This window comes from Cryptomeria japonica, chromosome 5 (assembly GCF_030272615.1).
Source record: "Cryptomeria japonica chromosome 5, Sugi_1.0, whole genome shotgun sequence".
Taxonomy (NCBI): Eukaryota; Viridiplantae; Streptophyta; class Pinopsida; order Cupressales; family Cupressaceae; genus Cryptomeria; species Cryptomeria japonica.
In genome coordinates this window covers 232,470,893-232,485,547 of record NC_081409.1, presented here as the reverse complement: position 1 = coordinate 232,485,547, position 14,655 = coordinate 232,470,893, and the positions used below count along the sequence as shown (strand labels likewise).

General features: G+C 36.0%; 1 protein-coding gene across 2 annotated transcripts; it reads left to right on the top strand.

The window, feature by feature from the left end:
* Positions 1 to 245: 245 nt before the first annotated feature.
* Positions 246 to 13,746, top strand: LOC131029088 (uncharacterized). Of its 2 annotated transcripts, XR_009102682.2 has the most exons (4): positions 246 to 910; positions 1,875 to 2,777; positions 11,198 to 11,474; positions 13,126 to 13,746. XR_009102682.2 is itself a non-coding variant. In XM_057959490.2 (2 exons), the coding sequence occupies exons 1-2, from the start codon at positions 591 to 593 to the stop codon at positions 2,533 to 2,535; spliced, it is 981 nt and encodes a 326-aa protein (XP_057815473.2). In that variant the 5' UTR covers positions 246 to 590; the 3' UTR covers positions 2,536 to 3,073. The 2 variants fall into 2 exon arrangements, 1 of the variants encoding a protein (XP_057815473.2); XM_057959490.2 differs by lacking the exons at positions 11,198 to 11,474; positions 13,126 to 13,746 and having other exon boundaries at positions 1,875 to 3,073.
* The last annotated feature ends 909 nt before the right edge of the window (positions 13,747 to 14,655 follow it).

The following is a 14,655-nucleotide window of genomic DNA, read 5'->3' as shown; positions in this document are numbered from 1 at the left end:
TGAATCTCCATAAAAATGCCCTTGCTGGATTGCCATGCTCACAAATCTGAATCTCCATAAAAATAAAAATAAAAAATCACTTAAACAATTATAAAAGTGATGTTTCATGATCACAAATTTAATCTAAAGCAACAAAAAAAAAAATAAAAATAAAAATGATCAAAATCAAAGACACCTTGAAAACGAATCAAACCCCAATTACATGTACACCATGATTACTCTAATAGAAGTGAGTCCCTTATCCCACATATAAGGGAAAAAGGTATGGGAATTCAATTTCCACCGGTACAACTCGGCAACACAAATTAGGACAAGTTTGGTTGCCTTTTCAGATCTGTAATGAATTTCTTCATTCAAATATGAAAAAAGGTGCTCTTCCCAGAATCGACATTGAATGGCATTGTAACATGTTTTAACTCCATAAAAATAAGCTAATGATTTAGGTTGTAGCAGATTGTTTGAGGTGGATCCAGAGTAGTATTTAGGGTGTCACTGTATAACACGCTGAGTACTGCACACGTTTGGAGGGGAGATCAGCGTCTAATGGGCAGATTTAAGAGCTGTGAGCTTGATTGAAAGGATTGAGAAGGATGGGTTCGAAGAGCATTGGTATAGTTCTTCCTATTGTGGGAGGTTCACTGCTACTGTTACTTGTCTTTTTCTTCCTTTATAATCTTCTTCCGTCTGTATGTTATATCGCCATGTCTCAACAGAAGCAGCAGCGGCAACAGATCACGTATACTGGGCCATCATATTCAGAAGACCCAGTAGGCCCTCCTTCTGAGGATGACATGAAATGGGCCAAAGCCCAACTGGAGAAGAATCATTTGGGTGAAGGCCAAGGATGGCATCAGCTTCGTAAGGGCATTAATCCTCGCACCAGAGAAGAACAACTTCAGGATCTTCGGAAGTAAGTTGAAACCTTTTTAAAATGTTCTTTAAGCCGTCTAGTCAATTTAATATTATAAAATCTAAATCAACTGTTTTGCTACATCATCTCAGATTTGAGAGCTGCTGAACAAAATGTTGTTTTCCCCCCTTTCCTTTTCTTTGTGAAGAGTCCTATAATTTATCTACAGTCGTATCAGATCATGATGTAAATTGGTTTTGGAGTAGGCACTTGTGGCACAGATAAGCCAGTTGACATTATAACATAGTGAATCATATACCTCTGTAACAAATTGTTTCTTCTTCGCCTTTCTTTGTGAACAACCCTATGCCTTGGAATACGATATTATTATATAACGGATCGCTGAGAAGTTGTCTTGAGACACAGATGACCTATTTTGATAATAAATTCTCTTGCCTACAGACCAATTTGGTTGGAAGGATGCTAAACTTTGCTTTTAACATCATCACAAATTCTTCAATAGAAAATAAAATGAAAATAAAATCTTGATTTCACAGCAAGAGTGTGGACAACCCTGTAATGTGCTTTAGGTGCATGAGATTATAAATACAGGACACCAAGGAGCTGACTTGTGACTGCTCATAACCCATTTACATCTTAATCTCATATAGCTAGGTACATTGCAAACCCTGCAATACAAGCAAACATGGAATGTTGTGGGTGGAACACGGGTTCTTTTGAATGGGCTATTTTTTGCAAATCAGCAATTTTTTCACAAAATTTCCAAACGTAAGTATTTCTAATTGATACTTGAAAGAAAAAAAAACCCGTTCTTAAGGTTTCCTATAGAATGTAAATAAATTTGTTGTAATTGTCAAAATATACATTTATTAGTATGAAATTTATGCCCTGAAAATTCTCTTACAATTCATGTATTCCATATTGTGAACCAACAAGATTTGCGTACCATTTGATAATTCTAAAAGATTTCCATTCCTTAACCTCTTACCATCGGTGTGGACAGATATAAAGGAATTTCACATTATGATGACAATAACCACACAGCAATGGAGTGCCCAGGTGAATTGTTAGTGGAGGAGCATCACAGCAATTATGGGGAGCCGTGGGCGGGAGGGAGAGATGTGTATGAGTTTCTTGGGAAGGCTATACTGCTGAGGCGGGAGCACCAAGTGTTGGAGGTGGGCTGCGGTACCCTCAGAGTGGCCCTGCATTTCATTCGTTATTTGAACCCTGGCAAATTTCACTGTATTGAGCGAGATGAATTGTCCCTCATGGCAGCATTAAGGTATGAGCTTCCCTCTCAGGGTCTTCTTCACAAGCGTCCTCTCATTGTACGCAGTGAAGATATGGACCTGAGCAGGCTTACAAGGGAAGGGGGAGAACATGTACAGTATGATCTAATCTATGCTAGTGCAGTATTCCTTCACATGCCTGACGCACTTGTGTGGACAGGGCTGGAAAGGCTGGTACCCAAGCTGGCTCCAATTCATGGGCGCCTCTTTGCTTCCCACAACATCAAATTTTGTACTCGATTGCGTGGGGAGAATGAGTGCTCCGAGAGACTTTCAAAAATAGGCCTGGAGTATGTGGGAAAACATACTCATGATAGCCTCCTTTTTAACCACTATGAAATTTGGTTTGAGTTTCGCCGCAGCAAGTCCTAGCCACTTTGTCATTTCAGCATCAGCGTTCATCCAAGTGACTTCATTCGTAGCAGCAGAAAATTGTTCCTAACAGTGTTTGAATCCATGATGAATGATAAATTGCGGCTTGTGGCTTAGTTTAAAGTCTGTTTTGCCTTTAATCCAACATTTGGAAGCTCTATTCCTTTTTCTTTGTCCATGGTTAAAAAAGCTTTAAGCAGTTAACCATCCTGAGCAGTGTGCTTGAACTAATCTAATTGCAGGTACATTCCATTCTTTCTATTAGCAGCTTCATGGTGATTAAATCTATTTCTTAGGATGTTTCTGAACTTTCACGATTACAATATTCTGACTACTAGATAGAAGTTTACTTGAATTACGAATAGCATGTAATCTAACACAGATCATCTTTTCTGTATTACTATACAGAAAGAGAAACAATAGACTGGTTTCAAACTTGTAATATCCCATGTAAAAAGGGATGCAGAAAGAAAGAATGCTGAGCTTGTTTCCTTGTTTGTTTGACTCTTGTAATCTTACGCTCTTAGTGCTTCAGTTCTGTTTGTCTACTTTCTCATGACCAGCAGAGACATTTTCATGATGCATATCATTTGTAAGCTCTTAGTAAAAAACTATCAACATTTTTATTAGTATTGAAGCCAAGCCATAACTTATATACGAGCAGTCTCCCTTGTTGTCAGGAGTGGATGATGTGAAATATTGACTGCTTCTAAGGCCCATCAAGGTTTCAGTCTTTTGGATGCTTTGTTGCACAATTCATGGAATGGACACTTTCAGTGTAGGCATCTTCATTACTGCCATACACATGGTAAAACTCTTTGGGTCAATAAGAATGAAAGGTGTACAAGTCTGTCATTACTGAAACCAGCCTATAACTGTACAAATGATGATATATTCTCATTCTTTCTTTTTAAAATAGTTCACTGCATGTGTGTTGATGTAAAATGACTCTATTCTTTATTATTAAATAATAAATTCCTTTTTGGCTTAACAAGAAAATAATTCTAGGAAGATTTTAATTGCTCAAACTTGATGTTCAGAATGTTTCTAGAAATTCTCCAATCTTAAATTTTAGAAGCAGGGAGTTTTAAACTGATATTTGAGTTGCAGGAGAATCAATTTATGTGTTACCCACAACCTGAAGTTTCCCTCTGGATCACTTGAACCATGTTGTTTGCCAGAAGCTTATTCTCTGCTGCCGGAAGTGTATTACATAACTCAGAGAAATAAAAATCTGCTAAAATGAAGGTAGAAAAAGTTGTTAGGATATTCTGTCATAAGTTCTTGACGAACTTTCTTTTTAAATGGATTTTAATTAGCTCGATAACCTTTTTGGATATAGACATTTTCTTACACTCGCACTCCTATTACCAATAAATGATCTTCTATTTGAGATAAAAATGTTATGGAGAAATTCCAGTTATGTGCTGTTAATTTGTATGAATTTTATGCTAATAGAAATTACTACTATACATTGTTTTTCTAGACTCTAAATAACCTATTTTACTATATATTGATTTTCTAGATGCTAAATAACCTATGCATCAAATCAATCCAATTTTGAAACAACCTCCCAGTTCAAAAGTCAACTGTAAAGCAACATCCTACAAAGAGAACTCTTCCAACAACTTGCTTGGGAATCTTTCTAGTTCTGCGTCAGTTATCCAAGTAACATTAGCAATTGGCTGATCTCTCCATTTGACTAGGTTCCACTAAGGTTACCAGGAGTTGGGGGTACCTGGAGACTCCGGAGACTGGTACCGGTACTGGTACGGCTAATTTTCAAAAATAGGAGACTTGGAGACGCCAATTTTTTTTAATATAATTTAATAATTTCCAAGAAATATCATGACAGAGAACTTTCAAGAACAATGGTAAAGTTTAACATTAACTTTAAAATTGAACAAAAATTGAAAGTAAAATTGCTTATTACTGCTGTTACCATAGCCAGTTTAAATGGTTTAGTGAAAGTATGGTAATATAGGTGTTGAGCACACTCAATATATATTTTTTTGCTCAATAATGGGCTGTAGCCGAATATTTTATTAAATTTTTAACCTAGTACAACCCGACTCACTAGGGGCACAGGTAGGAAAGAGTCAGGCAGAGAAAACCTCCTGTCTAGCCCCGTGAAAGAAAAAGTTAAGATATATTCTGGACCCACTAATTCTTGGGTTTACAAAAGAGCTGGCCATGCCAGTAATACCTAATAGGCTAATACAGATTCCTTACTATTCATAAGGATAACATTGCTATGAGGTATCATACATTGGCCCATTTTATACATCTGGCCAGTTTAATTACATACATCTGCTGGTAGCATCTTTGAATCTTAGCCTCGGACATATCATAAAAACTTGACCACTGTAACTATCCATCTTCTGAATTAGCTTCTAGATTAGTTGCCCTGGTGAATAGATCAGAGTCACCATCTCAGCCCGAGGTCTGCCCAGATCGACCTGCACTCACACAGCAATCTATACCACTCTGCCACAACGTATTAGTCTATCCCAATCGAAAATTCATAAACATTTTCTATCTTGTCAATGTATAAGACAGGGATACCAAATTAGCATGAATATAGTTTCTAAAACCATCAAAACATTTAAAGCATTTGTATCATGAGCAATGATAAGAAAGCCCGAACAGACAATATGCCTCATATGAGCTGCCTTATATTAACCACCGAGTAATAATAATAAAGAGCAGACATACAGACCATCAAATTCATCATAAAACTGAGTAGTAAAAAGTCCATCAAGTTCACCATAAAACTGTGTATATATAACATTCTGCGTAAAAAGTCCATACTCATGAAACTGAGAAGTAAGATTCAAAAAGGCAATATATGCCTACGACTATATACAGTCTATATATATACTGTATATAAATACCAATCCGAATTAAAGTGCATAGTCAAGGTTATATATCAAAGACTATATACAGTATATATATATATATATACTGTAAAGAATATATATATCTATATGTCTGTATGTAATCCTATGCAAATATATATCTATATATGTGATGATGTATGTGTGAGGGTTTATGCGAATTTCCAAATATCTTATACTGTATATGCTCGAAATGTTTACAGAGGATGATTAATTAAGATCCTATTAACCCCATCAGCACCTTCATTGGCAAGTTTATCTGCCAGCGTGTTGGCCACCCCATAAATATGATTCAAAGTATAGTCACTGAAATTTGCTAGCAGTGATAATGCTCTGTCTAGTAAGCACTTCAGTTCCATTGAGCACACTCAATATCGTCGGCTAAATAGTTAAGGCAATTTCTCTTTAGACCATTACAATGACAAGAAATTAGTCATACAACTGTTTATGTCCCTCTCAAAAAGTCTACACTGTTAGAGAATCCAATCATATTAACTTTGCATGGATTTTTGTTTTCCTGCAATGTGGTTTCCTGATTAGTTATTTCCCTACAACTTTGCTTTGCTGTAGGTTTATTTTATTTATTTGCATTTTATTGTGTTTTGCCTTAATCTTTTTGGTGGGAGACGTCAATTTTTGGTCGGGAGACTTCGGAGACGACAGCCAAGAGTGCCCTATGCATTGCGAAGTTTCTGGAGATGCCTCCGATATTGGAGATGTGTATCCGTCTCCGAGACGTGTCTCCTAGTAACTATGGGTTCCACTTATTAGATTCTCATCATGACGGTAATGCAGTCATCTTTATCTGTAGGATTCTCTTAACTATCTAAAGATTTTTGGGAAAACCTGTGGTTCAACTTAGTGGTTCCTATGTTCTCTAGTTGAATCGTGCCCGTTTACCCTTATATTGATAAAGATCAATATATTGAAAATAAAAGAGATATGTAATTCATTTCGCTGGTTTAAACGATAAGCATCATTGCTCAGCTTTCTAAAAATTTGACAAGGACCAAGTTTTTTTCATTTTCAGTTTGTTTGAAAAATCGGTAATCCTGTAAATACACTGTTACCTTATCAGCAATTACATACAGTTTTTTTTTTCTGCTTTGTATCTGCTATTTACTTAGAAGCTTCATTGCACTGTTCAATATTTCCTTTTTGCCTGCTGAAGGATGCCCATCATCTCCTTTATAAGTGGTTCAGTATCAGCAGAAACATGAGTATCAAAAAGAAAAGGCCTCAATTTTGTAAACCTTCTAGGAGGCTGTGGGCCTTTGAGTAGGCCTTTGAAGGTGAATAACCAGCAGAAACATGAGTATCAAAAAGCAAAGGCCTCAATTTTGTAAACCTTCTAGGAGGCTGTGAACCTTTGAGTAGGCCTTTGAAGGTGAATAACCAGCAGACCATTGATAGAATCGATAAAACTAAATTCTGATTTGAACTTAATAGTTGCATATGCCATTGGTCTGATTAATCCTGTGCGTAACATCACTGCAACTTCCTAATAGACCAATTACTCTTGTGTCTACCCATCAGTTTTCAGCTTTTTGATAAATAGTTCAGCTGGCTGTTTTTTGTGTTGAAATTTATAGACTGTTATTTTTAGATGATCCAAAAATTCAGACATATATTCTTTCAAACCTCAGCTTGTTGGACTTCCAATATATTGGCTGATGCATGGTTGGGTTCATAATATTTGTATCAAAAACAAACTCTTGGCGTCTTGGCAGATGCTAGTGCTATGGATAAATGGTCATTCTGAATTGTAGTTAATGAATTTCATTGAAGATTCAAACAATTAAATCAATATCTCCCTAAATGGATTTTGAACTAGATTTTCATTTAAGTAATGCCTCATATCATTTTTGAGATTAGTACAATTTGGATTTTACCTTGTAGAATCTGGAAGATTGTGCAATCAATTTTACAAGCAAATTTTCACAGAGGACTTATTTTTGAAACGACACAAGGACTATGCATTTGATGTCAAGAACCATAAAAGTAAACTCAGCAGCACGGTCCTCTCAGATAGTTCAGAACTTGAGAGTGTTTTGGTTTTTTTATTTTCAGGGATTGATAAGGGTGGGTGATGAAAAAGATGATTTTTCTGAATCATCAGAGATCACTGTGTTGCAAATGGGGAGTGATACTAATAATCATCATTAATATTATCAAATTGGTTCTAAAATTGTAGGGATTGCCAGGATTAGAAAGCAAGAACCAAGATGAACATTCACAAGCTATGAGCACACAATTTAGCCTAATTGATATTATCAAAGAGTTGAGTAAAATGTATGTAGAAGCCTTGCATATATAGGCAAGGTAGTGGAGGTGGGAAAGTCAGATAAAATGACAGACTACCTCTCCGAAGTGCAAAAATTGTGAGCTCACTTGAGAAGTGTGTGAGCAAGTGGCAAGTGTTGCATGCAATAGATGTCTCACAAAGTGGGGACACATGTCTCAACCACATGACGTGAGACAGAACTTTTAAAAATCCCAAGTGGAGACAAAAGAGATCATCTGCAATGGATTTCGAGAGTGCGATGACCATGTTGTGAGTAATCTTGGACCTGTGCAAGAAGGAACAAAAATAATTAGGGATGAGACACAAGATGAATTACAAATGAGTGTAACAACTTTTGACAGTCCTCGCTTCCTAGCCCCAAGTCAGGAAGATGTTGTCATGGTAAAGTGGCTACTGTAACAAATCTAACAAGGATCAAATAGGAACTTCGAAGGCAGAAAGTGACAATTACCATCAAATATTTTGTAATATCCCAGTTATTTTTTTTTGATTTTTAGGCGAACAATAATCATCAACAAGAAGATAACTTATTAAGTTTAGAAATCATAAACTGAAACATGCTAGAAAAGCAACCCTTCCACTTTCTGATCACCAAGTGCCCAATGTGTGAAGGTGAGAGCATACGGTGTTGAGGGGATCGTTAGCTTCAATTAACTGAGAACAATACAATGCTTGGGCGACAAGCCAACCCCTTCCGCTTATCCAGCAGGAAAGCAAGAAAACTTGGTGGTGAACCAGCCAAGTGAGACACACAAAGATACGAATCACTCAACTGCAATATTTCAGCGGGAGGATTGAAATTACATAACAATCTCAACTCAACCGCTTATGCAGTGGGAGGACCATTACATTCAAACCATCACTCGACCACTTATGCAGTGGGAGGATTGAAATTACAATTTGCTTGATAATAGGCTGCAAGCTAGCCTCTTCCACTTTTCAGCGGGATGAGAATTACAAATCAGAATTGGTTAGTAGTACTACTACTTAACCTTACAAAATATAGATGATATGAGAGGAGAGTAATGTTGAATATCCAAATAAGAACATGAAATTCTGCTAACATCAAATTTGCAGGCTGGAATGTCAAGACCAGCAGCCTAAGGAAACACTAAAAAGCTCACAACTCTCTCAATACATATCCAAATCACTCAAAATCAGTCCCAAACCCACACTAGACTAGCTATGATGACAACTCTCTCAATACATATCCAAATCACTCAAAATCAGTCCCAAACCCACAATAGACTAGCTACGATGACAACCAACCAAAGACATGCTACCATAACTCCCTTATTAATTTTGCACGCATCCCAATACACTTCAAAAACCCATGCCTAGCTTAGGAATTTCGATTTTGTCTATAAAATTCAAAGCTCAACTAAAGATGCCACAAACTTACAATGTATATCGCCAGTACTTGGAAGGATGGAAGAGCCAATACCCATAACGGTCAGTCGCTCCAGCAGAGAGGTATGATCGAAAATGTACTTCAGCCACAGGCAAACCGGCAAGTTCCAAAAATTGCTCCAACACCAAAAATGACTAAGATATGCTCTGAGAATATAGTAGATTACAACACACAGCTAGGTACTATGTTTCAAGTATGAAAGCGGGAAGCACTAGGGAGACGCACTCCGAAGCCTCAAAAGTTCTGTCGCCAATCCGGCAGCATAACATTGCAAATTTTCAAGATATCAAGAATGGGAGCCCAAGGCTCTTATTTATAACCTCACACCACCAAATTCAAATGCAAATTGCTTCAAATTCACCTTTCCCCATTTGCATTTCATTACATCTCACGTGGACCCCAAGAGTGGCGCCATTCCACAAGTCAAACCTCATGCCAAAAAGCAAGGACCACGATTTTCACTTGGCAAACACTTGGGATGAAATAAAATAATCTCCCTAATAATTTGACGTCCCCTTCTTAGACATAATTTCGCCTAGCACTTAGGAGATATTAGGCATTATTCCCAAAGTCAATAAATCAGTAGTAATTAATCAGATTAAATTAAATATTAAACCTTAGGATAAGGAAATAATATTTAATTATGTCACATATGACTCCCGTACTGATTACTGTCAAAACCAGGATGAAGCTGAGCCAGGAAGACCACTGAACTGCTGCAGGATCAGAACCCTATCCACTGCTAAAAATAGAATTATACCATACTACCACTTACTAAAAATAGTAAGTCATGAAATACTGCTCCGAAAAGCATGATCTTCGCGCCCAGTAACAGAGCATGGAGAGCTCAGTAGGACAGTATCACCAAAATAACCATTCCCTTACTAAAAATAGTAAGTTCTCGTCTCATCAATGCTGGACCCTCATTCTTCATTCCACCTAGTCTACGGGTCTCAGGAATAGGCTAATGGACCACCGAGAGGTCACCAACGAGAAGGGGACATTACATATTTGAAATTAATGATTCTGGGAAAACACAAGTATCATCTTAACCTCAAAATATATTTATGTCCAAGCTGAAGATGGGAGTTTTTTAGGACATGAAGACAGTTCAACAAAGACTTAAATGTTTTTTACATTCAAATAGTGAAGATGACCCATCTGGTAATAACAAAGTAGCTGGCAGCGTTGCAGATATATTTCAGGGCCTACCTTATGGGGTGGTCATCCCACAAGGGCATAGGCAATGGTTGGGATGAAACTGAGGTCCAAAACACTCATTACTCATTATGATTAACATCTAATACTACATTTGCTTTGTAGTCAAAGAAATTTGAGGATGAGGGCATGCATCCAATGCCTGAAACTTTATGTAGTTTTTCTAGTGAGAGAGACCCTATGATAAAATTGGAATGAAAATACTCAAATTTGTATTAGATGGGTTAGCCTAGGAGTATATAGCAGAAAATATGCATTATGTTAGTTTTAGATGGTTAATACCTGGGATATAAGATCATATTGGAATAAAAATAATGTTATTTCATTCCAAATGCAAAAGCCGTCAAGAAATAAAGAGAACATTATATATATTAATATTATTAAACTATTAAGCCCTGAAGTGAGATATGCTTTGGAGTTTAATTTGCAAAGGTAACCAACTTTGATCAGGCACAATTTTCCTCTTGCTTATGAGGTTCTTCGGCCTAAGTTGATGTACATTGTTTTAAAATTTTGTACAGGTTGGAAAAACTATGGTGATGTCAGGTGAAATTTTTATTGCATTTAGTCCATTTGTTATTTTGAAATTTTCCCGTTTTGTTGTCTTGATTGTTTAGGATATTCTGTTTGTCAATTCAGAAAAAGAAAATGCAAACAAGAAAAAAAGTTCAGATTTACAGCTTTTATTTCAATTGGTTTCAGATTGCAGCTGAATTCTCCATTGAACATACTGGATATAACCTTGTTGCAAGTTTAGAATATATCTGTGGTTCAGCTGTATTTTCAGATTTAGAACTTTACAGATAAGTTTAATTTGACTTATTTATTCAGGTCTCAGCATGTTAGACTTCTAACTCATCGGCAGATTCAGACTTATATTTTTAAATATGAGCATCAAAAAGCATGCCAGAAAATGGATACAATGTTTCCTGTATGAGGCACATGGTACTTTATGAAAACTGTGATGAAATTGCCAGTCATTCATATGTGACATTTTCCCGCCCGCGCCAGATCTGATCTGCACCTGCTGGGGGTGGAAGAGGAAGGGAGGCCTTTGAATCCAGGTCTCAACAGCTGCAAGTATTTTCATTTTCCACCCTACTGTTAGGTAATTCTTGGTATGAGACCATATTTTCTTCTCATCTCCTTCCATTATTTTAATTTGGTGGTAGCTGCTTTTCTATCTGTTGTGGAGGATAACCTTGAAACTCACCTCCATCCATAAGTTCATTAGTGTTAGGTATCAAAAAGCAAACTTTGAAACTCACCTCCATCCACAAGTTCATTAGTGTTAAGTATCAAAAAGCAAATCTTGATGTAGGCCTCTTTCAAAACTTCCTTCACTTACCTCTACCATCATTTTTGAGGACCCTAGAATCAGATCCATTCAATGAGACTCCCATTCTATAGGGAGTATCCCAGCGGGGAATTATTTGGGCTAAAATCCATTCTATTTTTCCAATAACTTCTGAAATCCATTATGAAGATCGTCCTTGCAATAAGGTGTCCTTTCATTTCCATGTTTATAGGCTTATAGCAACAAGAAAATAACAATCTCTAGGTTATGTGACAACCATCTTTAAAGCCAAGCTGAAGGTGTAATTTTCTTTTCATTATTTTGCATTGGTGGAATATGCTTTCTTCAACAGCACCTCAAGTGTATACCCAGTACATGACAAGCAAAAGTGCGAAATATATCACGACAGTTTATCTACGTCAGATCCCAAATTGATCCAAACTTTCCAAAGTGAAAGTCATTGAACATTATTGAGAGATACATACACTCCGCATGAATCTCATATCCAAACTAGTTTACATCGATTAGGATGCCGCTTTTAGATAATTTCAAATCCAAGACAACATGAGAACTGATTAGATTCTCATTGCTGCCTGAATCAATCACTAAGGTGTTGCCTTTAGCATTTTGTAGGAGATGTGCGTTCTTTCTAGCATATGATTTTCATGTAGAGAACATTATTCACCGTATGAGACTTCTCCATTACTTCTTCTCGTTCAAACTTCTTGTGTGCAAGTTGTAAAATATGCTGGTTTGTGCTCCTTTGCATCGTTTGTTGGTCATAAGGTTTGTTGGATTGTTCGTGTATTTTCTGATGAGATCCCTAGGGTTTTAGTCTTTTTAGTTCTTAAGGTTTTTTATTTCTATATTTTTATGACTAAAATCTCAGTCCTTTTGTGCTTTGACCCGTTGCATATGTTGTTGTATTCTTCTATTCTAACAGTGATTGATTTTTTCAGTTTATTTCACTTAAGTTTATAGTCTAATCCCCTTTTAAGTCATAGTATTATTGACCCTTTGCTTTCATTAATCAGTGTTTGCTTGCATTTGTTTAATTCTTTATGTTATCCTGTCACAATCAATTTATAACTGTAAGTCCTTGTAGTTTTCACATCTTGATTTCTTGGTGCATTGCAAATGACCTTCACATTGCGGTTTTCTTGTGAAATCTTATAAAATTAAGTTAGTGATATCATGCCATTTGTAATGTTAGCGTTGTTCCTGAGCTAAGTTGATGGGTAATGATCGGCCCATTAATGTTTATGTGAGTGCTTCATGGAGTAAATATAGAAGTATTGTTGGTTTGTGATAGATGCCAACATTTTATTGCATCACGCGGCTCCTTCACATTGCAATTATGAAGGTGGACCCCACTTTCACTTGCATGATGTCTTATGGGTTTTAGCTTTCAAGTTAATGTTGATGTGGATACCAACTTATGGTATTTTATTGCATTGTGTAGTTTCTTCATGTTGCAGTTTTGAATGTGGGTTCTACTTTCATATGCACGATGTTTGTGTTGGTGATTTGAGTTGTCAGCCCCAAATTTCTAGGGTTGGATAATTTTCGAAGTGTCGAGGGTGTCAAACTCAGGAAGAAAATCACAATACCTATGCTTGGGTTGAGCAACTAAGGGCCAATTATGAGATGGGTAACCTTCACATTCAATTTTGCAAGGCCAAGGGGACTTTCCCTAAGGTGTTGAGCTATATGATATCACAAGGATTGAATGATTATCGTGCTGCAAACCATACCGAATTGACAATGGACCTTTACTTTGGTTGTCATAACATACCCATGTGCTGGTTTGAGCAAACAAGACTATACACCTTTGTAGCAAACAAGACGTACTAAATTTAGTGTTTGAAATATGGATATATTGATCCCTATTACTGTTATACACTTGTATATGAAACCTGGAAAAAACAACATAGTTGAATTTTTTTGTAATGTTAATAGTTTGTATTAACACGACTTACTAGATAAAGTGTTTGAAATATGGATATATTGATCCCTATTGCTGTTATACACTTGTATATGAAACCTGGAAAAAATAACATAGTTGAAATTTTTTGTAATGTTATAGTTTGTATTAACATGTTGGAATGATAGAATGGATAACAAATTATAGACTGATGATTGTGTTCAGTTGGCATAATGTATGAGATTTATGGAAGATATTTATCAAGTGAAATCAAATAAGATACCTTGATGAAGGTATACCTGAAGACATTATTCACCCAAGGTTCTACATGTGCAAATAGACAAATAACAAAGGTTGCAAAACTTGTATAATTCTATTTAACAATTCAGCGATGAACTTTGTATATTCCTTTAATGATAGTGAAAAGATGCAATATAAAGGTTTGGAATGTGTTAGCAATCTTCTAGTTGACTAACTAATAAAAATATGTCAAGACAATATACATAATACTCTTGGAGACACTCAAACAATAATGTTGGATCTATTAGTTACATTCATTTTTAAGGAAATAGTGGTTATATTATATATTTTTGCACAAATCCACACAATACAATATTAAAGTTACAATGCCTAGAATTAAAAAAATATTGTAACATTAGGGTTTGCTACAATATTTTTTGTTTGTTTGTTTTGCAATTGTTTGTTTCTCTATTTTTCCACCAATTCAAATGAAAAACTTTTTTATTTGTAATACCCCATTGTGGAAATTGTAAGATCTGCAATAAATGTGACATATTCGTAGATAACACATTATAAAGAATATCCATACACGTCGAGTGTTGTTTTTCCTAATTTATGATGGAAAGGATGTCACAAATCAACTTGGATGCACTAGGAAAATGTAGGGGAATTTTCTTCCTCAATTTGCATGTGTCCTCATCATCGTTGACAATTATATTTTTGATGGATGATGTTGAGAAATAGCTTGTAGAAGTTGTTAGGAAATGGCTTGGAAAATAATGAAAATGTTTGGAATCTATAATCTTAAACTTATATATTAAATTAGGG